We start from the raw sequence: 24,992 nt of genomic DNA on the forward strand, positions 1-24,992 counted from the left end.
CTCTGTATGATAATTTAGGCTAAAAAATCTGGCTATAAAATATAAATGGAAAAGAGCGGAAAAAAGAGAATTTGTTTAAAATCGTGTCTCATTGGTATTTGTCACCAGAAAAAAAATGTCTAAAATGTAAAAAAATTTCGAATTCAGGCTGAAAATAAGAACAAGAAAGGACTTTTTATCATGCTTCGTGGACTTGTAAAAATGTTTTTAAAATGGATTCAGATGCATTTGTTAATTTACAATATTTTAAAGATTAATATACTGAATCCAGAGATGTTTATTTTGGGACTGATTGAGTTAGGAAACAACACATAGAACATTGTTTTCATATAAGATAACATCAGCAAGGCTTTATATGTGCGATGATGGAAAGATTTGACATTACCCATAACGGAAGAGTAAATGGTGAAAATAATGGAACTTGTGAGATGGCAAAATTAAGAGTTTAATTTGAAAAAAAGACTCAGATTAATTTGAGTTTATATTTTTGTCTTTCTTTTCTTTCTGCAGTTTTAGCTTTGTTCTTTTTTTTTCTTTCTTTTTTTCTAATCCTTTTAAGTTACCGTTCGTTTTAATCTTGTTTAAAAAATTAACAGTTATAAAAAAATGTAAGTCAGCTCCCGGAAGGAGTTGTTAGGACCTTTGAAAGTTTTCCAAATTGAAGCAATATTGGTCAGTTGCTCCATTTTTTTCAATTTCTCTGTTTATGTAAGCACCAACAGTTTCTTTATACACGCTTTGTTTTTAGAATTGGAATTCGGCAGCGAATACGCTTCGATAGAGTGCGGAGGGAGACGGTAGAGCACGTCAGCGTTTGAAGACAACAACTAACGGCCCTGTGTGACCACGGGTACGCGCCTTCCGATCCTCTGATTGGTTGCGCGGCTCGAAGCGCGATAGCCCTGCAATAATTAGTTCCCGTCGAGCGACCGGTGTGACGTCCTCGTGGAGGTCGCGCGCCAGAAAAGGCGCGAGCCGCAGAAGAGATGGCGTCGAGCGCTTCGGACCAACTACAGAAGGAAAGTGGGCCCGAAGAAGAAGAAGAAGAAAAGGGAGCTGCCGGCACGTCTCCTGTCTCATTGGAGAGCCCACCTCGAAAGGCGAAGGGCCACCGTCTCTTTCGTCTCGGCGGGGAGGAAGACCAAGGGGAGGAGGAAGCTGGGCCGCTGCCGCGGGAATTCCCCTCCTACCTGGGAGCGCTGACCGGCCGGGAGAAAGCGGCCCTGTATTGCGACGACCTCTTGAAGGGTTGCAAGGTGGGGTCGGAAGCGGTGAACCCTTCCCTCTGCCCCGGCCTCGTGTGACAGTGGGAGCTTTCTGTACTTCTTCAAAGGAATCCATTGAAATGTATAAGTTATGCTTGCCTATTTCTACCCGTGTTCTTCCAAAGAGGAACGTACGGAAGGGATGTTTTTTGAAAATGTTCCTTTTCTGAATATGGATCACTATAGATAAAACTGGTTTTTTTTTTTTCAAATAAAACATACCAGAGAAACCAGTATAAGGTGGTTGAAAAGTGTTCTGCACCAAAGCATCCCTAAGCTTTTTGAACATGTTTCTCAAAAAGAGATGCAGTCCCTCTTCAATTCCACTCCTCTGTCATCACTATATTTTGCATATAGAATCAGTAATACTAAATAGAAAATGGACTTGTTTAAACTCTTTTATCCACAGGATTTTCTCCATTACCAAAGTGCTGATTACCCACCCTTCAGGTGTCAGTAAACCGGAGTAGAGTAGCATGAAATGACTTGCTCCTACTACCAGTCTTTATCCTACTAATAGTGTTTCTGCTCTGACTCACTGATGTCCTGATTTTCAATACTCAGTGACCAATAAACAAAAATATTGGTTTCAGTGCATCAGCAGCTGATGATAAAAACATTCACCTGTCATGGCACTGATTGAGGCATGTCTGAATGCATTACTACAACTGTCTTCTCTAAGCTCTTACACCAGGGGTATCAAACTCACAATGTCACGTGACGTGTTGTGACATATCGTGATTTTTTTTTCATTGCCAGCAATGGAGTGGACATGGTTTTGGCATGACGCATCCGGCCTGTGGGATGGCAGTTTGACACCCCTGTCTTACACAATTTACCTCAAGAGCTGTAGTGGCACAGTGGTTAGAATGAAGTACTGCAGGCTAATTCACTGCTCACTCTCCAGTTTGATTCTGACTGGCTCAAGATTGACTCAGCCTTCCGTGGTCTGTAAAATGAAGACCCAGATTGTTGGGGGCAATATATGCTGACTCTGTAAACTGCTTAGAGAGGACTGTAAAGCACCGTGAAGCGGTATATAAGTCTAAGTGCTATTGCTATTCTGGGGTAAGAAAACCATAAGAATAAAAAGAGAATTATGAAAAGAGCACTTTAGTGAAGGGTTTGCATCCTATTTATATAAGCTGTCTTTTGCAACTGACTGATGGTGAATTTGTTGATGCCGATGGTGTTATTAAACATTTTATTTTCTGCCCATCTTGCAGTTTGAGGCAACTGACAAATACAGATCTAACATTGAATAAAAGTGCTGTTTTGGACATTATATATATATATATATATATATATATATATATATATATATATATATATATATATATATATATATATATATTTTTCTGTTATTTAAAAGGCAGAGGATGCCAATGAAGCTGTGAGTAAGTATCTTGTAGAAAAACTGAAGATGAAGGAAAATTGGCTTGGAATTTGGAAAACCAACCCAGAACTTTTTTTTGTCAATTCTGAAGAAATTCCCATACCTTTTATTGGGGTGCTTGTTGAGGTAATTAAATGTATTTTAATATTGTTTAGAAGTTTTCTAATAAAACTATATCATCAAAAGGACTCTCAATGTCTTGCATAACTTCTGCCAACCAGACACGATGGTCTATTTTTAAATGGAGGCCATCCATAGATATTGGCTGGATTTGACACAGTGAATTTTGATTATAGCACTTTTTAAAAGTTTTTATGGCTTAAATAATTAGTGCATAGAATGGTTTAAATGTTATTGTATGTCAGTATAATGGGTAGAGCTTTTCCAGGCATAAGACCTTCCACCTATAAGTTGTATATGGTCTCTGGGGCTTCACATCTGTTCTGCTAGCTGTACTTCCATTATATATATATTTCTTTCCAGCAGAGAAAAAATATTGTCTCTGATAAGTTGTTGATTGGATATGAAGATTTTTCTGGGTCCCATTTGCAATCTCCAAATTAATTTATTGATAGTAGAAGTTTTTAAAATAGCAAATTGCTGTATACGAGGATATTTAAAAGTTATAATCTCCTCATCTCCTTATGCTTCAGTCTCCTCATCTCCTTATGCTTCAGTTTAGAAAAATCATTCCTCCTATTCTAAAGATTGATGCATACTACAGTTACATGCTGAGTAGACTATTTCTGTATACATGTGAATGAGATTTGTGTGAAAGTGGTGCCTGGGAAACTTTGTAACAGTGATCTGGTGTACCACAGACATGAATTGTCTTCACTCAGGACAAGAGGCCACAATAAATTCTGTATCCGTGCTGTTTCAGTTATGCATGGGAGAGGTGGGCAGGGCAGATTTATATTTCTTTAACAGTGATGTAAAATAATGAAAGAAGAACTACTATATATTTCAAATATATGACTGCCGTGAACTGGGTTTCTATATTATAAAAATCAAAAGAATTAGGAAATATAGAAGTCCTAACATCACCTTTATTTTATAATTGTTTTATTTCTGTTTTACATTCTAGGTTACTTGTAAACTGCCCAGCAATCCTTCAGCTAATTTCAATGTTTCCGTATCTATAGCTGAACCTTTTTCCTCTAACATTGCAAATATTCCAAAACAGTTAGTTGATGAGATATTAGAAGAAATGGACTATTGTGTGCCTCTTTTAGAAATATATCCTGTTGAGGGACAGGATAATGTAGTGTTTAATATAGCCAAGACTTTAGAAGTTGTGAGGTATGTTTTTCTCAGACTTAATTATGAATGTTTGTTTAACATTTTTTATATGTGTTTCTTACAATATTAAGATGATGTTAATTTGATGTTAATATGTACTTATAATTAATATGTTGACTATAAAGCTAAAATATTTTATTAAGATATTATGATATTATTAAGATATTATTAAGATATTATGAACATTTATTTCACAACTCCTAAAAATGGGGAAGAATTCAGTAACCATGGAGCACGTAAAGTTGGCCCTAGCATCACTTTGAAATTTTGGAGATTTGTTACAAACAATACTGAGATGGATGGACAAGCAATAAAAAAGAATACTTTACTAGAATACAGTGCGCTTAAGATTTTTAATGATTTGATTCTGCTAAATGGTGATATTGCTTCTGTGTGTATTATTGATAGCTACTAAGAACTAGTCACTTCTTTTTTGAATTGTAATACATAAATTTAATAAATAAAATTATACTCAGTATTGCAAGTGAAATCTAAGCAAGGCAGAGTACAGTGGAGCAATTCCTTCCCATGATCTGGATTCTGTAATCCTAGTATTGTAGCCCATGGTAACATTTGCCTGTTTAGCAACTACATTTTTAACTTGCGGTTTTACTAGGACACCCAGCTCCCTTTCACATGCACTGCTTTCTAATTGCAGAGCTTCACATTTCTCTCAGTTATTATTAGCTCCAAAATGTAAATCACACCAAAAAATCACTTCCAGATTAAGATTGCTTTTTTTAAGATTGGCTATAGTAAAAGAGTTGCTCAAGTCTGATTGTGCTTTACTCATTCCTTTGTGAAACTGATATAAGTTGGTGTCTCTCTGTGTGTGTATTGTCTGTGTATACTGTATATACCTGCTTCATTGTTGGATTTACCTCTTCGTTGCTTTGAAATTAAGGATCTCCTTTCTCCATGGCATTCTCTTTATTCTACATTAAAATCCATCCTGTTCATTTAATCCTATTGCTTAAATCTTTTTGAATCCTTTCTGATCTAAAGTATTAATGCTCCTTTCAGCTTTATGTCATCTGTATACTTTATAAGTATCTTCTGAAATTCTTGAAAGTGTTGATAAAAAATAAAGTTGAATAGGACAGAGCCCTTTAGCAATCCACTCAGTTTTTGCCTTCCAACTGAAGTGGAACTATTAATGAGCTCTCTTTGGCTTTGGACATTTTGCCAACTATATGTCCATCTAACAGTAATCTCATGTGGATCTTATTTTACCATTTTATTAAACAGAATATTATGAGGCACTCTCTAAAAGATTCTGCTGATGTCCAAGTACATTACAGCAGAGGTCCCCAACCTTTTGGGCACCAGGGACTGGTTACTTGGAGAGAGGTTTTTCCGTGGACCGGAGGGGGTGTGGTTTTGTGTGTTGCCTGCATCCTGCAGATGGGGCTTTCGTTGTTTGTGCGGATCGGTTGCTGGCATGCTGCGGACCGATACTGGTCCACAGACCAGGGGTTGACCCCTGCACTACAGTATGTTGATTCCCAAATTAAGAATATTTAAGAATACCCAAAACAAAACTTTTTTGTACATATAGAGAAATCCACATTTGTTGAAGTAACTTGTAAAAAAAAAAGGAAACTGGTTATAAAATGATGATTCAGTTGTGAAATGAACAATGTAATATGCACCATTTACAATAGCATAAATAATAAGTTAACAGAAAGGGGTCAGCGTATAAATACTGTTCTATTTAAACAGAAAATATTACAACAAAGGCCACTTTCTATATTTTGTAATACTTTTTCACTCCCTGCATCCTTTTTATAGAACATTAAATATAAATGTAATATCACTATGGTTTTTACTTAGATTTTTCTATGACTTCCTTTGGAGAGATTGGGATGATGATGAAAATAGTGAGACCTATGCTGCATTAATGGAAGAGAGAATTAAAATGTAAGTAAAATAGGCTTAATACTCAGGACATAAAGTGTTAAGCCAGAATTTTAACAATCATACTTGGAGTAGTGCTAGAAGCTTTCATATTAAAACATTTCCCTACCAATATAACATATATACTCTTTGACATCCACATTAAAGATTAACTTTTTTCATAGTAAAGCAGCCTATGTGAATATATCTTCAATTTATTTTTATTTGTTTACTAAGCCTATTTATTACTTCAGTCACTGACCACACTTAGAATTATCCAACACTGATAAATCTGGTTAAAATGTAACAATATTACTATACCAAAGTCAAGCTACCTATACATGTATAAGTACAGAATCAATAATTTATATCTGACAAATAATCCAAAACCTAAGAGGACAACATTAAAACATCCATGATGGCACAGTGGTAAGGATACAGTATTGCAGGCTAACTCATTGTTCACTGCCAGGAGTTCGATTCTGACCAGGTTGACTCAGCCTTCCATCCTTCCAAGGTCAGTAAAATGAGGACCCTGATTCTTGGGTGCAATATGCTGATTCTGTAAACCGCTTAGTGCTGTAAAGCACTGTGAAGGTGTATATAAGTCTAAGTGCTATTGCTACCCCAACCTGCAGGACCTACTGGAACAACCTCTTCACATATTCAAGTTGCCATTGTTCAGTGCTCCTCTTATATACAGGGGGTTCAAACTTACACTTCGGGGTTACACTGGGGATTGCAGCATTCCAGCCTATAGTCATCACCTTATTTGCAGTTATAGAAATTAAAAATGGATTTTATTATATGCATTTTCAAAAGTTGAATTTCTATTTTTCTTTTTTTTTAGTTGGTGTGATATTCAGAATGGAATTATTCCAACTCCAATTGCCCATCGCTTTAGAAGAAATTTGGAAAAATACAAGAGCATGCATTTGGAATTAATTCAATACCAGAGTAACATCAAAGAGGAGCCCACAGCAGAAGAAGCTGTTGAATGTTGGAAAAAATACTATGAACTAATAATGCTGTGTGGCTTGTTGAAAATATGGGAAGATTTACGTTTAAGGTAATTTTATTTGTTGTGTTATCTAATTTTTTATTTGAAAACTGGCAACATAATTTTGTTTTTATTATTACATGATGGCTTAGCTGTGAATTTGCTAATTCTTTAATGCTATTGGCATGTTTTTTTTTCAAAAATAAATTCCATTGAATTCAGTGGTTTATGATTCCCATGTATGCTGATAGAGGATTGATTCAATGTATTATAATTTTAGCTATGATTGTATGCAACTGACTAATGCTGAGCCAAATTTGTGTATTCATATTTCAAATTATTAGCAATGTTGGTAAGAAGGCACTATTGTAATTGAAGTGTTTTTACAAGGAGCATTGGTAGAGTAAGTTTTCCTTTGGCCATTATTTTTTCATGTCTTAAAATAGATCAACATTTTTTACTAAGAAAAGTTTCTATTACAGATTTTGCAGTACAGACAGGAATATTTTTATTAAAATGTATTCATTTAATGCACAGTATTTTTTGCTTTTCTTTTAGCAGTCCAGTATGATGTACGTAGTACCCTGGACTCTCACTTTTATCCATGACAACTCAAATTGGTTAGAGTAACTGGCTCAAAATCATTGGTGAGCTTCCGTGACTCTGGGTAGATTTGAATCTGGGTCTTCCCAGTGCTAGTCCAATACTTTAACATTACATTGCTTTGTCATGAGAAGGTAGTATATAGCAGAAATATTATTCAAATATTATTTAAGCCACAGTTTAATTTTTGAGTATTTAAAACACAGATTTTATTTCTTCAAAAGAGAATATGTTAGGATTTCTGGCTTACTTTTTAATGAGATCCATACATTATTTCAATTATAAGTGAGCCCTGTCAAAAAGTAAAAATCTTAGGAATTTAATTTCTTTACACATATATTTGGGATGTGTTTTCTGAAGTGAATTTCTCTGCCTTTTGTATATAAAAGAATTTCAGGTTACTATCATGGAAGCAGAAAGCCTTTTTTCCTCAAGTGGGGCATATTTATATTTAAGACATCATATTATTATATTATTATATTTATTTTAAAGAGCTAATTAAAGCCTTATTCTGTATTCTGCCTCTACTGTCTAATCTGTGGTATGTATGCCATTGGTGGGGAGCCACTAGTATAAAGTTAATTGTGATAAGAGTTCATTTTAAATTTCAGAGCTCATGGACCTTTGGCCCCAAGAATACTGAAGCGTAGAAAAGGACACAGACATGATGGAAAAACTGTAACTTACATTGTTGCAAAAACAGTGATGGCAGAAGTGGTAAGAAATTTTCAAGGGGATGATAGATGTTCCTTAATGCTGCATGGATTAGCAGAAGCCTTTTGTATAATGTGTATAATTAAGACCATTCTTTCTGGTCATTAGGAAGATATTTGCTCTGTTTGAATGTATTTTTCAGTGCCATAATAAAAAGATGATAGTTATGTACTTGGTGCAGTTATACAAAAGTCTGTACAACAGGATTAATGCTATTATATAGATATTTCATAAACCTTAGCAGGAGAATTTTTGCAGGGAAGAACTGTCTTAGCAAAAATTTGCAAATGCTAGTTCAATGTAGTAACTTAGATTTTAAAACTGCTAATAAATAAAAATTGCATATGTTTTATAAAAATCTGTAGAAAATATTTTTATGTTATATTGCAATATAATATCTCAATATATAATATAACTACCGGTACTTAAAATTAAGCTTCATTACATACCTTGGGATTCGTTCCCTAGGAATACTTAAAGAACTGAAATAAACTTAAGAATCATTGAAACGTTATTTGAATTTTGTATTAAACTTCTAAATTTTATATTAAGGTGACTCTAAAAGAGTAAATAGCAATAACAATAGCACTTATATACCACTTCATAGACCTTTACAGCCCTCTCTAAGCGGTTTACAGAGTCAGCATATTGCCCCCAACAATCTGGGTCATTTTACCGATTTCAGAATGATGGAAGATTGAGTCACCCTCGACTGAGTCAAGGCTGCAGTACTACATTTTAACCATTGTGCCACAATAACTCAGATGTCAATCTGCAGAAAATTGTGTGTGTGTGTGTGTGTGTGTGTGTGTGTGTGTGTATGTGTATATATGTATATATGTGTGTGTGTGTATAATTATGTATGTATGTATGTATTTAAATTATTTTGCTTTTGTTAATTAACAGTTTTAAAAATGTTTTTTTCTTTCTCATATGTCTAGGCTAAAGAATTATCCTCTGATACAGTTGTTCAACAGATTGAAAACCTAAACATAGCTTTGGACAGCTGTTATAGTGGTGATAATGTGCTTATTTTCCCTGGAGAATATAAAGCAGCAAACTTGTCCATGTTAACTGAAGATATTATTATTAAAGGCAGTAGTATACTTTCTCCTTTTTTGCATTTAAAGTTGTCAAATTGAAAGAATGTTGTATTTTTTTATTGAGGTGAAAGAAAATGTTAGATAGAACAATTTGCCTTTGTTTTTAAATTTTTAAGAGACTTACTTAAATATGAAAATATTTCTCATTTTAATCAATCAGAGCTTCTTAATGCATGGATAAAGTAATTGCATATATATATAATATACTGAAATCATTTGGATAACTAAAATCATTGAGGGAACTATTCTGTGATCCTACAAGTTCAACCTCAACTTCCCCAATACCAGCACTTGGAGTCTGGCAATGTTCTAATACTTTCAAATGTTAGAACTTCCCAAAAGAGCATTTAAATTAATCATTTGGCTGCTCTTAAACATTTTCTTTCCTATTGCTTGTGTAGAAGGGAAGGATTTTTTTATAAATGAAGCCAAGAAAGAGAAGTTGGAAGAAGCTTCTCCATTTTCATTTTTAATACTTTGAAAAAGCCAGTATGCTCTAACTTGAGAGGATTTGTTTGTTGAGGAAAAAGGTAAAAAGAGAAGATTTGGTGTAGCGTTTATGTGTTCATGTATTTTAAACAAGTAGGATAAAACACTAATTTATGTTAATATTTAATAATGTGTAATAATTATAGGCAGAATTTCTCTTTTTTCAAATTGGAAAAAATGAGCATAAAGTATCATGGCTATTACAGCTGATTTTGATCAGCATATGTGCACCCTGGACTGTTAAACCAGGCAAGGAATTCCCTATTGCATATGTCTATTCTCATAGGATTGCATTAAATTTTTTTAACTGTACCACTTTAGCACTACCATATACTTCATATTTGATATTTATGAAATAGGATGTTAACTTTAAAAACTTAGAAACAGTATTCTTTCTTTCTTTCTATCTTTCTATCTATCTATCTATCTATCTATCTATCTATCTATCTATCTATCTATCTATCTATCTCAATCTATTTGATGTATTAGGTTTCTTTGCTGCCCAATCTTGCCTCGAGGCAACCCTAGGCAGCTTACTTATAAAAACTATAAAACCGTAAAACATATCCATTTCTGAAAACAATAAAATAGAATTACAGTTATGCTTTCACTGTTGGAGGTAGTAAAATACTAAGTTGCTTTTTAATATAATTTTCTTCTTTTCTTCAGGAGTTGGAAAACCAGAGGAAATTGTGATAGTTTCAGAACCTGCTAATGAGAGTTTTGTAGTATGTAGGGCTAAAAATGTCAAATTCATGAATATTACATTGCTTCAGCAAGGGACTATTGATGGAATTATTGTAGTTGAATCTGGACACACAGTTTTGGAGAATTGTATATTGAAGTGTGAAGGAACTGGTGTTTGTGTACTCGTCGGGGCTTCGCTGACAGTTACAAATAGCGAAATTACTGGAGCACAGGTATTTTCTCTTTCAAGATGCAGCACATATGCATGAATGTAAAACATTTACTTAGGCTGAGCAATAAGTATCTGCACATTAGAAGGGGGAAAGAGGCAACACAAACATTTCTTTGCTGCCATTTAGTAATCATCATTTTTGCAGTCTCAATCTGGTAGCCCTGAGATTTCAGTTATTTTCCAACCAAAATTTTAAATATCTTGGCCATTCTCAAATTCTTTCAAAAACAAACAAACATGAAGCTAATGAGGTGTGAGACAGGTTCCAAAAGCAGTCCTAACTAGTACTTCTTTTCTAGATTTGGTTTAATGTAAATGTTGATTGTTGAATGACCTTGCATTTCCTAATGCAATACGCTGGTCACTTTATCCTTAATTATTAAATATTTTACCCACCACTAGATGGCAACAAAAACTATAGGTATAGCCTTTATGCTTTTAAAGGCTATGAACTAAGCATTTTTTTCCCCTTGTTTTTCTGTATCTTTGGGTTCCTTTTCCTCTAGGCCAGGGGTAGGCAACCCAAAACACTCAAAGAGCCACTTGGACCCGTTTCCCACCAAAAACAAAACACCGGGAGCCGCAAAACCCTTTTGATATCTAAAATGAAGATAACACTGCATATATCCTTTTTTACCTTTATTATAGGGGGGTGTGTGTGTATGTGTTTGTGTATATGTGTGTGTGTGTGTGTGTGTGTGTGCGCTTTAAGAGAATAAAATTACATACACACAAAGGTAAAAAAAGGATATATGCAGTATTATCTTCATTTTAGATGTCAAAAGGGTCTCTCTCTCTCTCTGTGTCTCTCTCTCCCTCCCTCCCTCCCTATCTGCCCTTGGTCTGCCACTCCTCTTCCCCCACTCTCTTTCTCTTTCTTTCTTTCTTTCTCTCTCTCTCTCTCTCTCTCTCTCCCCCTCCCTCTCTCTCTCTCTCTCTTTCTCTCTCTCTCTTTCTCCCCCCCTCCTATGTGCTGCTCACCTGGCAAGCTTCAAGCTGTTGTCCACAAGCTCAGGGGTAAGCAACCTCGTCTCTTTTATGACTCATGGACTTCAACTCCCAGAATTCCTGAGTCAGCCTAGCTGGGCCAGCTAGCTCTCTCCTGCCCTTCCTGCTTCCTGCTGAGACGCAGCAAAGGGAGGAGCTCCGCCCAGTAAGCTTTTCAGCTCCTCGGAGAACACTGTGAGTGCACTCTCTTTTACACACACACACACACACACACAAACACACACAGAGAGAGAGAGAGGCGCAATTGCCTCTCTCTGTCTCTGTCTCTTTCTGCAAAGGCAGAGGAAGCTGGGAGCCACAGGGGAAGGCTCAAAGAGCCGTATGCGGCTCCGGAGCCGCAGGTTGCCGACCTGTGCTCTAGGCTGCAACACATTTTTATCCCTTTTTAAAAACAAGTCATTTATCCACAATATTGCCAATAAATAGATTTGAACAATAGGCAGTAAAATTAATTATTTGAGGGGTGATTGAATTCATACTTTTGGGCAGAGCATTTAGAGCCTATAGGAAAGATAGGTCAATTTATTCAAGGTAAAGTTTGTGCTGTAATTTGGAGAATGGCTCTGTGGCATTTCTGCAAAAAATCGAATTGTGGAAATTCTCCCTCTATAAAAGTTTTGCCAATACCCCAGCACAGGGAATTTACATTTTATGTCATTTTTTAAGATTTTCTTATCTTGGAAATGATTATTAAAAAAACGTTTAGCAGTTATATTTCATCCACTCCTGTTAAGGGAGATGAGAGTCATAAAATTGGTTCTTGATGCAGTAGAAATAGTAGATGCTTCAAGGAAACCCTTACTGTAGATTTGTTATTGAATGTGGTTCCAAGAAGAGGGAATGTATAGAAATTGAAAACATTTTCAGTCTAAATATTTAAAGATTATAGGTAGTCCTTGACTTAGCAAACACTATTGAGACAGAAATTTCTCAATTGTAAATCAAGTTGGATTTTACAACAATTTTTACTGCAGTCATTAAATAAATTCATGGTTGTTAAGTGAATCCAGCTTCCCCAGTGGCCATGTTTTCCAAATCATATCATATACAGTGAGGGAAAAAATTATTTGATATCCTGCTGATTTTGTACATTTGCCTACTGGCAAAGAAATGATCAGTCTATATTTTTAATGGTAGATTTATTTTAACAGTGAGAGACAGAATAACAACAAAAAATCCAGAAAAACACATTTCAAAAAAGTTATAAATTGATTTGCATTTTAATGAGTGAAATCAGTATTTAATCTCCTATCACTCAGCAAGATTTCTGGCTCCCACGTGTATTTTATACAGGTACTGAGCTGAGATTAGGAGCACTCTCTTAAAGGGAATGCTCCTAATCTCAGTTTGTTACCTGTATAAAAGACACCTGTCCACAGAAGCAATCAATCAGATTCCAAACTCTCCACCATGGCCAAGACCAAAGAATTGTCCAAGAATGTCAGGGACAAGATTGTAGACCTACACAGAGCTGGAATGGCCTACAAGATTATCGCCAAGCAGCTTGGTGAGAAGGTGACCACAGTTGGTGTGATTATTCGCAAATGGAAGAAACACCAAATATCTGTCAATCTCCCTCGGTCTGAGGCTCCATGCAAGATCTCACTTCGTGGAGTTTCAATGATCATGAGAATGGTGAGGAATCAGGCCAGAATTGCACGGGAGGATCTTGTCAATGATATCAAGGCAGCTGGGACCATAGTCACCAAGAAAACAATTGGCAACACACGACGTCATGAAATACTGAAATCCTGTAGCACCCACAAGGTCCCCCTGCTGAAGAAAGCACATGTACAGGCCTGTCTGAAGTTTGCCAATGAACATCTGAACAATTCAGAGGAGAACTGGGTGAAATTGTTGTGGTCAGATGAGACCAAAATCGAGCTCTTTGCCATCAACTCTCTGTGTTAAGAGGAGGAATGCTACCTATAACCCCAAGAACTGTCAAACATTATGCTTTGGGGATGTTTTTCTGCTAAGGGGACAGGACAACTTCACTGCATCAAAGGGACGATGGACGGGGCCGTGTACTGTCAACTCTTGGGTGAGGACCTCCTTCCCTCTGCCAGGCATTGAAAATGGGTCGTGGATGGATATTTCTGCATGGCAGTGACCCAAAACAGTCAAGGCAACAAAGGAGTGGCTCAAGAAGAAGCACATTAACATCCTGGAGTGGCCTAGCCAGTCTCCAGACCTTAATTCCATAGAAAATTTGTGGAGATACAGAATATTTTCAAATATGGAATTTATTTTATCAATTGTGGAAAAAAAGGGTAGAGACTAAGAATGTAACTTGTATTATGAAACAAACAACCCAGACAACACAATGTTTATTAAGCACTAATCAAATGTAATAATAGAAAATAATAAAAAAAAAAATCTGGAGGGAGCTGAAGGTTCGAGCTGCCAAACGTCAGCCTTGAAACCTTAATGACTTGGAGAGGATCTGCAAAGAGGAGTGGGACAAAATCCCTCTTGGCCAACTACAAAATCCCTGGTAGCCAACTACAAGAAACGTCTGACCTCTGATTATCAACAAGGGTTTTGCCACCAAGTACTAAATCATGTTTTGCGAGGGGGTCAAATACTTACTTCACTCATTAAAATGCAAATCAATTTATAACTTTTTTGAAATGCGTTTTTCTGGATTTTTTTGTTGTCATTCTGTCTCTGTTAAAATAAACCTACCATTAAAATTATAGATCGATCGTTTCTCTTTCAGTGGGAAAATGTACAAAATCAGCAGGGGATCAAATAATTTTTTCCCTCACTAGCTGCAAGATGCTGCAACTAATCAAAAATGTGAGCTGGTTTTCAAGTGGCCCAACTGGTCAGTTGACCCATGGGGGTATTTAATTTTTGTGGAGAAAAAAGTAGGGGCAATAATCAAAGTAGTTGTAATCACAGCACACGTGACAGCAGATAAGACACTTGGGGGGCTGTTGAAGGTTTTATTTGCTTTTTAAGTAACCTAAAACTCATTAGGGATTATGTAGCTTACCCCATCATGATTGGAAAGTGCTACTGATTTTCATCAGCTGGGTTTAAACCTTAAAGGGTATTAAAGGTAATAGAAAAGGAGTTCTTTTATATCGCGTTGGGAGAACTTAAGTCATTGTGGCTTGTAATTATGATAGGATGATTCAGCCAGCTCTCAAAAAGGTATTTGGCAAACTATATATATAAGGAAAGATAAAGAGCATGAGTTATGGACATTTTATGTCTATGATTTATTTAGTTACATTTTGCTACTGCATCTTTAAGAAGAAAAACCTTATTTTGATTTCCTTTTGTTTTTGTTCATGACTATTTTGGGTTTTATTAAAGGAAACGTTTTTCTCCGTTTTCTTCTGACTAACCAGATCTCATTTTCCTTTGCAATGAACTACTAGAATTTTTATTCATCACTGCTACATTAAAATTTGTTTTTATACCCAGGGAGCTGGTGTTGAGTTATATCCAGGAAGTGTGGCTACCTTGGAGAATAGCAAAATTCACCATTGCAATAACTTCAGAACGAGTGACTCTTTACAGGGTAGTCTTGGTGGAATTAACATAAAGGTAAATCATTGCTGACAGTGGATTGTCATTCATAAACTGGTGCTCACATAGTAGCATCAGCCATTTGTTTAAACTTTTAATTTGCTAAACTTCATTTACAAATTTCAATAATGAGGGTTTTTCAAATGGTTGATCTTTCTGCCTCAGGCACATTGCTAATGTAAAAAACAAATAAAGCAATATTTTTAGACTTGTATGAGGTAGCTTGTTTAATGTACCTATTTTCTTCCTTAGTACCCTCCTAGTTGACAAAAAAATAGAACAGAGTTGGAAGGGACCTTAGAGGTCTTCTAGTCCAACCGCCTCACTCAGGCAGACCATATAATATTCCAGACAAATGGCTGTCCAGTGTCTTCCTAATAACCTCCAATGATGGAGCACCTGCAACTTCTGAAGGCTTCTCTTCTCTCCCCCTTTTATATCCTCTCTTCTTTCCCTCTTTTATATATTTTCTCTCCCCCTTTTTATATCCTCTCTTCTCTCCCTCCTTTTATATCCTCTTCCCTCCTTTTATATCTTCTCTTCCCCTCAGCAGGACCCAGGCAATTCCTTGCGCAGCTCCAGCTGAATCTCCACCCAAAGACTGTGTGAGGTTGCCTGCCACCCCTAAAGCGGCCGCCAATCAGCTGGAGCTGTATGTGCTGATCCTGGGCTCTCAGCAGGATCCAGGCAACATCTCGCGCAGCTCCAGCTGAATCTCCACCCGAAGACTGAATGAGGCTGCCTGCCACCCCCAAGGCCAATCAACTGAAGCTGCATGTGCTGATCCTGAGCTCTCCACAGGACCCAGGCAACACCTCGCGCAGTTCCAGCTGAATCTCTGCCTGAAGACTGTGAGGCTGCCTGTTACTCCCAATCAGCTGGAGCTACACGTGTTGATCCTGGTTTCACCATAGGACCCAGGCAATGCCTTGCATAGCTCCAGCTGACTTTCACAAGCCTGTGCGGCGTTGCCGCCACTTCACCTCATCCACTTTTACACTTTTTTTACACTGCTGTTCAACCTGTTGTACACATACCACTGGTTGAAAAGCCCTGCACTAGGACTCTTAAGGTCCCTCCCAGTTACTGCTGTTAAGCCATACTTATCCCACACCTGTGCATTTGGCTTTTCTTGCCTAAGTGTAAAATCTTATTTTCTCACTACTGAATTGCATTTTGTTGGATAGAGTCCAGTTTCAAGTCTATCAAGATCTTTTTAGATCTTGAATCTATCTTCTAAAGTGTTGGCTATTCTCCTCCCCAGCTTGGTTTCATCTGCAGATTTGATGAGTCCTCCTATTCCCTCATCTAAATTGTTTATGAAAATATTGAGTACTGGGCCCCAAACAGAACCTTGGGGTACCCTACTTCCCTCCATGTAAATGCAGTTCTCTCTTGTCCTAAACCATATGCAATGGTCTACTTTTTGCAATTGGCAGGACTCATACTACATGCTAAACTAAAAGCCCCTCCCCCTCCAAGATACATCACAATTAAACCCAGCTTGTGAACTCAGTTGTACTCTGCATCAAATATCAGTGACAGAGAAAGACTGGGAAATTTGAAATGATGCCCATGTTTAAATAGGCAACTAAGTTGAAAAAAGATTGAAATTATTAAAATGTTAATTCCTTAACAGGTCCTCCCTGCTCCTAAACTAAAGATGAAAAACAACCATATTTACAATAACAATGGTTATGGAGTGACAATTATGAAGCCTTTTGAACAGCTGGGCACTACAGCAGAAGAAACAATGGAATGTGCTGCAGCAGGAGATGTAGAAGATTCTGTTTCTAAACTGATGCAGGAACTGACTCTTCAGATAAATTCAAATACACTGGAAGATATTAAGGGCATCAGCATATTTAACTGAAGCTGCAGACTCATGGTTTCAGCTATGTCCTACAGCACAAGAGAGAAGTTTATCTTATTAAAAACATTGCTGTATAATAAATACTGTCAAAACAGTAGCTTTATAAAAATTTCATACATAAAAAGAAAGCTGAAAAGTGTGGTATGAATACATTTAAAATTATTTTTTTATCTAATAGCTTCCTGTATCAGTTATTTAATAAATCAAAGGATTGAATTTTATATGTAACTTTCCATCATATTCATATATATTGTTAGGAACGTAACCTTTCAAAGGTTAGAATAGACTGGCTTTAGGAAAAAGTGAAAACCAATTTATCATTGAATCTACTCTGCTTATCAACTTTATTTTAATACATTATAATTAGCAATATTAAATACCAAGACAAATAGAAATTTTATTTTACCGGTCCCCATAACACATAAGCATTATATTAATTTTAAAAATAAGGGAGAAACTGCATCCTTAGAAATAGTCCTAGTTTGTAAAGCTGAGACAAGGACTTCTGTCTATATTGCAAACTGGGATAGCATCTATGGTATTGTAGATACAAGGTTGGCTCAAAAATCATACTCAAAAAGTGTTCATCAGTCATTATTCACCAAATTGGAGAGGAATTGAATGGGATGACTGATTTTTAATATTTTATTATTTTGAATAAAGGAAGATACTAACAGATTTATAGATGACATAATATTTAGTGGGATAGCTAATGTCTTAAGTTCTTAAACATTTGTAGTACTGCAATACTAAAAAAAGATAAAGAATTATATATTCCAGTAAATCTAACTCTTCTTACACAGCTGCAGTTCTCTGACCTTTACATAGCAATACTGGAAGATTTGGATTCATTCCCAGACCTATAAGGTAGAAGTAATGGCAATGAATTCAATCTTCTTTGTACTCTCACAAGTTAGATCAAATAAATTTGATTTGTTTGTGAGGACCCTAAAGACTAAACCCTAAAAAACATGCAGTAAATGTATTTTACTGAACTAATCAATTTTAATTCATTTTAATTATTTTAATGAATTAGTTACTTAGTCAAAATGCCATCCATATTGTGGATTAATGTGATTGTATGAACCCAACCACATAGAAACCAGATCTGTATACATTCAGACCGTTATCCACTGAGGTCAGTTAACATAAGCCATAATCAACTTAGAAAAATAGATGAGCATATTGAACATTGTATTGGGTGAGAAAATAATTCCCTCTTCTCTGAAAAATGCAGTAATTTATTCAAATAGCTACTATTTTGTGTTCCTATACATGTAATTATAGACCACATTTATTTGATTTCTATCTCCCCTTTTTATAGCAAAGTGATTGAAACCCTAGTTGCAGAATGCTATAAGACATTTGGGATGGTATATACCAGGGGTAGGCAACCCAAAACACTCAAAGAGCCACTTGAACCCGTTTCCCACCAAAAACAAAACACCGGGAGCCGCAAAACCCTTTTGATATCTAAAATGAAGATAACACTGCATATATCCTTTTTTATCTTTATTATAGGTGTGTGTGTGTGTGTGTGTGAGAGAGAGAGAGAGAGTGTTTGTGTATGTGTGTGTGTGTATACACACACACACACACATACACACACACACACACGTTAAAAATAAAAGTAAAAATATGACTCTTGGGAATATCCATACTATTAAAACAATGATCACCGAGAGAATGCTTTAAGAGAATAAAATTACATACACACAAAGGTAAAAAAAAGGATATATGCAGTGTTATCTTCATTTTAGATGTCAAAAGGGTCTCTCTCTCTCTCTCCCTCTCTATCTGCCCTTGGTCTGCCACTCCTCTTCCCCCACTCTCTTTCTCTCTCTCTCTCTCTCTCTCTCTTTCTCCCCCCCCTCTCCTATCTGCTGCTCACCTGACAAGCTTCAGGCTGTTGTCCAACAAGATCAGGGGTAGGCAACCTCGGCTCTTTTATGACTCATGGACTTCAACTCCCAGAATTCCTGAGTCAGCCTAGCTGAGCTAGCTAGCTCTCTCCTGCCCTTCCTGCTTCCTGCAGAGACGCAGCAAAGGGAGGAGCTCCGCCCAGTAAGCTTTTCAGCTCCTCGGAGAACACTGTGAGTGCACTCTCTTTTACACACACACACAAAACACACACACAGAGAGAGAAGCAGGGACGCGCAATTGCCTCTTTCTGTCTGTCTCTCTCTGCAAAGGCAGAGGAGGCTGGGAGCCACAGGGGAAGGCTCAAAGAGCCGCATGCGGCTCCGGAGCCGCAGGTTGCCGACCTGTGGTATATACTATCCTAGCTCATTATGGCTGAGTAGTATTTAGGGCAGCAGCTCCCAACCTTTTCTATACCCCGTACCCCTAGAACGCTTCTGATATATTCTCGCACCCCTTACAAAAGTTTGAAATATTGAATTATGCATATACACTATAATTTTGAAACTTCTAAACCCAAGTTTTTGCACCTCCTGGAATATAATTTCGCACCCCCAGTGGGGCACTCCTGATTTAGGGGGTAGATATTTAATTTATACATTAGTTTTCTGCTCAGATGAGCATTTAGATTGGTTAGCAAAGATGAACATGGATAGAAAAGAATTCAGCATCTATTCATTTTCAAATAATGACACTAAAAACGATCTGTCTCCTAGAAGTTATGCATTCTGAAATTACATTCATGTGTTCTAGTGCAGATAAGACATCCTCATAAATTGTAGGATATTACTGGTGGAACTGTGTTGGCCATGGCTAATAAGTCCCTTCCAACGTTTTCTGCCTTGAGCAGAGGTTGCAAGTCCTGTGACATTAGAACATAACTGCTTTGCTTCAAGTCTCTGGGTGATTCAGGAATATTAGGGGGGGGGGGCTTTTTTTTGGTTAGCTTCCAACCAAGCAACTGTTGTTTTTTCAGCAATCACCCAAGGACCCATGATAAATCCATTCCCAAATCAATGAAGTAATGATTCTCATCTATGAGCTGTTGATTCCTTATCTATCATATGTCTTGCTTCCACCATTGATCATGCAACTTTGCCCAGGATTGTCCTCAAATATCTGAAATACTTTTAGGTTTCATAGGTACTAAGCAAACTATCCACATTTCCATTCCATAGAAAAGTGGCTATTGAATACTTGAATTGTTTTCTAATATATTCCAGAAGCAGCATTAATAATAAGCTGGTGAAAGCCATTTGAGCGTAACAATTTGTTCAAGTACGTTAGTGGTTGTGAAAGTAATTGTTACAGAAATTGAACAGTCTAGTATTTGAATTCATGCACTTGTTCAGTTGGTTCATCTCTAAGAGCAAGATTAAACTATGTGCCATCAACTGACACACTGGTCTTTTTTGTGCATCTTTCTACTGTTGCTTATAGCTGATAGTTCCTATTCTGATTCCTCTATGAAAATATCATTGGCATACGCTGTATCTATGAAGTTCAGCTCATCCACTTCACACTGAACTCCTGTACAACCAGCTTTTCCCCAATATCCATCTACTTCTAAAACTCTCATCATAACCTATAAAAAGGCAAAAGGGTGCTTCATAGGGCAAGTTTTTGAAGCAAGATACCTCAAATAGGATAACTTACAGAATGTGAACAAAATCCAGGACTCATGACTCATGAGGAAATGAAATTTGGGAAAGTTGTAGCTGCATCAATGCTACTGGCTGCTGCTATCACATGATCTTTTATTTTCAATGTTTCGTGACTCCCAGCCAGTCTTGCAATCCCTCATTCCTCTCCACTTCCAGTAACCGCCATTTACCTATCTGCAGGGAAGGAAAGTAGGGAGGAACAGGGAGAAAGGAACCCCATACACTTTTCCTCGGTCCATGGCGCCCATGTTCCCCCAACCTGAGCTTGCTGTCTGTGTGCCTCCCTCAATCCATGCAGCACCTCTGTACCTCATGCATCCTGACTTGCGTCACCTCGCACCTTCCCTGACCCACACCTTTTGCAGCCCTTCTGCACTTTCCCCAACCCATGCAGTTTGGATACCCTCACAGCCTTCCTGACCTGCGCTTCCGCTACCCCCCCCCCACATCATCATCCCTGGCTTGCATACAGCATTTATTATACACTCTTCAGACACCCTTCCCAACCCACGCACCCCCATACACCAAGAAAACAAAGGGGAAACACCCCAGTGGTGCATGGGCTATCTAGTCCAACCTCATTGAATAACAAGTATTCCTTAAGTATTTGTCTGGCAGAAAAAAAACTTGGTCCAGATAGCCAAGGTCTGATTTAAAGCTGTACTACTGTTCCTGAGAATTCTCACTGGCTATTAAGAGAGTACTTATAACCCCTGCAAGGATCTTTTCAATTAGATAGGACTGATTTCATGACAGTTTTCACATTGTGAAATATATCAGCAGGTTTCTAATCAACGGGGACTCATTCTCTTTCAATGCTACTGGGAACGGCCAATAAATATAATCAATTATTTCAGTACCTGCAACTTGACCATCAAACGACTGAAATCAGGCAAGAATGTAACTAAACAGAAGTACACTCCAAAGAGTTAACAAATATTTCAGTCATGCCCACTAGCATATGAAGGCAGTTTTATGAAGGCAGTTTTGATGTGCAGGTTCTGAGGTTCTTCTTGATCAAAAATACAGGAAACCAGAAGTTGCCTTTAAGCTTTTATGTTTTTATTCAACTGAACAAAGATGGACTCCTCTAAAAGAGAGAAGCCCCGAATGATCAGAAATCCTTGTATTCTTTCTGATTACATAAGCAATCCACCTAGCAAAGCTGACACACGCAAGATAAAGATTTCACCCAGTTAAGTCTGGCACACTGTAGGTAAGAAGGGAGAAAGCAGAAGTAACTAAAAATGGCTCCTTTTGGGTGTTTCCCTAAAGACATTGTACGTTCCTGGGTGGGTTAGGACATTGGGTGTTTTCCTTGCTGTCTTTTCATGACCCTGCATCCAGGACTCTGCAAATGCCCAAAGACAACAGGGCCATCTGCACATATTCACAACTGATACTTCCTATGCCGTCTCCTAATTCCGGGTCAACAGTTTGGTATAGTAGTTAAGGCATCAAGTTAGAAACCAGAAGACTCTGCAAGAGGTGCTGCTTGGGTCGGAGAGGCTGCACAAATTGTCAGTACAAGCGCAGAGGGGCAGGAGGAGGGTGCACAGGTGTGGGGGACGCATCCCAGTGACTTGTGATCTTCCCTGCCACCTTTCCTTTTGATTTTTTGGGGGAAACCGGCAGGGGAGGTGGTAAATGGCAATCAAGGGATCACAGGGCACTTGGCAATGGTCCTAAGTGCAAACAGGTTGCCAAGCACCCAGACTGCAATCACATGCCCCAGCTGCTGGGATGGTCGGAACTTCAAGGGCTTGTCATAACAACCCTTCATTCAGTATTTTCGTAACTTCAGTCGCTGAACAAATGGTCCTAAGCCAAGGAATATCTGTAGTTGAGGCTGAACTCTTTACTTCTTTCAGAAAAGGATACATGGTATGTATTTTGAGTTGGCAGTTTAGTTACTCGACAGGTGTTCAACAAATGACGTTTACTATATTTTGTGACATTTTTGGAGTTTTTATTTTAGAAGTTGCAGTATGTGACAAACATTTGAACAGATAAAGAACTTTAAGTTCCTAACTTGCAATCCTAGGACCAAAGGCATAAATCAACTCACAGTTTTTGATCCTACAACTAACAATCAAAAATTCAAGCCTCTATCTAGGACTAATCCCTTAAAAATTAACAACTTCATTAGGATCAAAATAAACACATAAAATTAAAGCAATGTGAATACTGCATATGAATATCATTTGAAATTAATATTCCAAAGTATGATGAACTCCTAAATCAGGAAGAGATCTGTATTACAAATAAAGAAATATATGGAATAAAACAAGTGCATGCATGCTTTTATTCTGGATTTACAAACATTTAAGGATGCCTATGCTTTGAACATAGCCAAAATGATGCTTCGGAGTGGCAAAGGCTACTGGCACCATCTTGACTTATTTTCCAGAGATCAAGTGTTTACCATGAAACCGAAGGAAGGGCTGAACTTCTTTAAGCTCCTTTTCAGCTTTAGATCCAAAGAGCTACCACATATTCACTAGCATTTTTTCAGTAACCACTCCACCCTCCTCTAAATCCACCACCTCTATTTCCTCCAGTTTGGTATCCTCCACCTGAACCTTGAAAACCTCCCCTACCTCGAAATCCACCTCCAGCCCCCCCTGAATATCCTCTTCCCCCAGAAGCACCACGGTAAGAATTATATCCACCACGATATCCGCCTCCATATCCACCTTGGTAGCCCCCCCGATAGCCAGTTCCACTTCTTCCTCGGTAGCCACTTCCACTGTCATATCGAGCCATTTTAGGTGGACGAGGTCCATCGCCAAATCTAGGAATAAAAATTAAAATTCTTTGTGGTTATCTGCAAAGACGAATAAGTGCAATCCTCCAAATATACAATTGTGCATATATAGCAGTGATGGCGAAACTTTTAGAGACCGAGTGCCCAAACTGCAACCCAAAACCCACTTATGCATTGTCGGGTGGGTGTGGCCCAATGCATGGGCGTGGCTGTGGTGGTAACTGCAGACTGGGTGGGACTAAAAAGTTCAATCAATCAATTCCAACTTTGCAAGAACTTTTGTTTTCCCGCAAGAAGTTGAAATTGACTGATTGAACCTTTTTGGGGGGGTACACGGCGGCGGAGGCCTAAAGAGAAAAGGTTTTATAAAACCCAGCTGAAGGACTAGGACTGGGGTGATGGCGCGCGTGCCCACAGAGATGGCTCTGAGTGCCGTCTCTGGCACCTGTGCCATAGGTTCGCCACCACTGGTATATACCAAGAAACACTTACTTTAAGTAATTAGAAGTGTGAGGAAACTGTGCCTTTGTCTTTAAGACAGTAATGCATTTTGATCATAGTTTTAACTCAAAAATTCCCTATACTACTTATTTTATAAAAGGTATACCTTTATGTATGTATGTACCTGAATAGTGTCCCATAATCACCATATTTTAAAATTCACATTTTTAAAAAAGAAACTAAAGACTGGTGCCATCATATTTTTAAATCCTTTTTGTTATACTTGTTTTATTCTTTGCCAAAGTAGTTCACTAATATGAATTCCTGTGGATCCCATGTTTATTCATTATGTCATCTGTCTATTTCTACTTCATGCTCACTATAAATGGTGTTTAGTTGCAGTATCTCAATGTACTTGTAAAATATATATGTTGTAAAATTTCTGGTTCAAGGAGACTTCTTTCAAACCTCAGGTGAACCAAATTATCAAAAAATAAGCATTTAATTATGATTCTAAGCTAATCACTTGAAACTAACCTCATGTTTCCACCTACTGCAAGATTAATTCCAGCAGCCAGGGGTTTAGAGATTTCAGAAATTACATTCAGCATCTGTTTGTTCATATGGTCTATGTCACTGATGATTTCTGGATTTTTTGTTACTTCTACCACGAGAGCTTCCATTGCTGCACGCAAAGAAATAATACAGGCAGCTGCACTGTGTGGCATCCTCAGTTTGATCCTAAAGTGAAGAAAGCAATTTAGCAAATGAAAATTTCTTTTCCTATCTACTAAGCATCTTAGACTTCTATAAAAAAAAGATTCCTGAAAAGATGCTTCACAAGAGAACTTGATTGTCTTGTTCTAAAGAACAACATTACACTGTATAAGCAGTAGTTTCAATTGCAATGAAGAAAGGAAAAGAAACCAGAGCACAGTAGTACATCTCTTTTTCAAGCAATAAAAAGTACATATATTTAACAAGAACAACTAAGTAAAGTATTATGTCACTTAAAACAAGAATAATCTGAGTTTATGTTTTTCCTTATGAATTTCTTTTAAATTAAATCAGTTACTAAGTTTCACAATC

The 24,992-nt window shown here is 37.3% G+C and overlaps 2 protein-coding genes across 9 annotated transcripts in view; one reads left to right on the forward strand and one right to left on the reverse strand.

The window, feature by feature from the left end:
• The first annotated feature begins 59 nt into the window (after positions 1-59).
• On the forward strand, positions 60-17,223 carry SHCBP1L (SHC binding and spindle associated 1 like). 5 transcript variants are annotated; one of them, XM_039358565.1, is made up of 11 exons: positions 60-126; positions 749-1,256; positions 2,638-2,787; positions 3,749-3,963; positions 5,797-5,883; positions 6,710-6,928; positions 8,074-8,179; positions 9,118-9,271; positions 10,438-10,688; positions 15,134-15,256; positions 16,878-17,223. In XM_039358565.1, the coding sequence occupies exons 2-11, from the start codon at positions 987-989 to the stop codon at positions 17,109-17,111; spliced, it is 1,809 nt and encodes a 602-aa protein (XP_039214499.1). In that variant the 5' UTR covers positions 60-126; positions 749-986; the 3' UTR covers positions 17,112-17,223. The 5 variants fall into 5 exon arrangements, with proteins under 5 accessions (XP_039214499.1, XP_039214498.1, XP_039214501.1 ...); XM_039358564.1 differs by lacking the exon at positions 60-126 and having other exon boundaries at positions 375-1,256; XM_039358567.1 differs by lacking the exons at positions 60-126; positions 16,878-17,223 and adding an exon at positions 15,789-16,461 and having other exon boundaries at positions 375-1,256.
• A 5,419-nt stretch (positions 17,224-22,642) lies between these two features.
• The window catches only part of DHX9 (DExH-box helicase 9), a 40,714-nt gene continuing 38,364 nt past the window's right edge, over positions 22,643-24,992 (reverse strand). For all 4 annotated transcript variants that reach the window (XM_039358554.1, XM_039358553.1, XM_039358555.1 and 1 more), the window contains 2 exons: positions 24,441-24,644; positions 22,643-23,489 (listed from right to left, as the gene is read on the reverse strand). In XM_039358554.1, the coding sequence (XP_039214488.1) occupies positions 23,207-23,489; positions 24,441-24,644 (487 nt within the window). In that variant the 3' untranslated portion in view covers positions 22,643-23,206. The remainder of the gene's footprint in view (positions 23,490-24,440; positions 24,645-24,992) is intronic.

The sequence above is a fragment of the Crotalus tigris genome, unplaced genomic scaffold (genome assembly GCF_016545835.1).
Source record: "Crotalus tigris isolate CLP2741 ecotype Arizona unplaced genomic scaffold, ASM1654583v1 scf7180000019024.823168, whole genome shotgun sequence".
In the NCBI taxonomy this organism is placed as follows: domain Eukaryota; kingdom Metazoa; phylum Chordata; class Lepidosauria; order Squamata; family Viperidae; genus Crotalus; species Crotalus tigris.

Excerpts from the sequence above, each read along its gene's own strand:
- SHCBP1L (XM_039358565.1), top strand. The coding sequence starts at position 987 with ATGGCGTCGAGCGCTTCGGACCAACTACAGAAGGAAAGTGGGCCCGAA. Across the intron at positions 6,929-8,073 it reads TGGGAAGATTTACGTTTAAG|AGCTCATGGACCTTTGGCCC; the intron begins GTAATTTTATTT and ends TTTAAATTTCAG. Across the intron at positions 10,689-15,133 it reads GCGAAATTACTGGAGCACAG|GGAGCTGGTGTTGAGTTATA; the intron begins GTATTTTCTCTT and ends TTTTATACCCAG.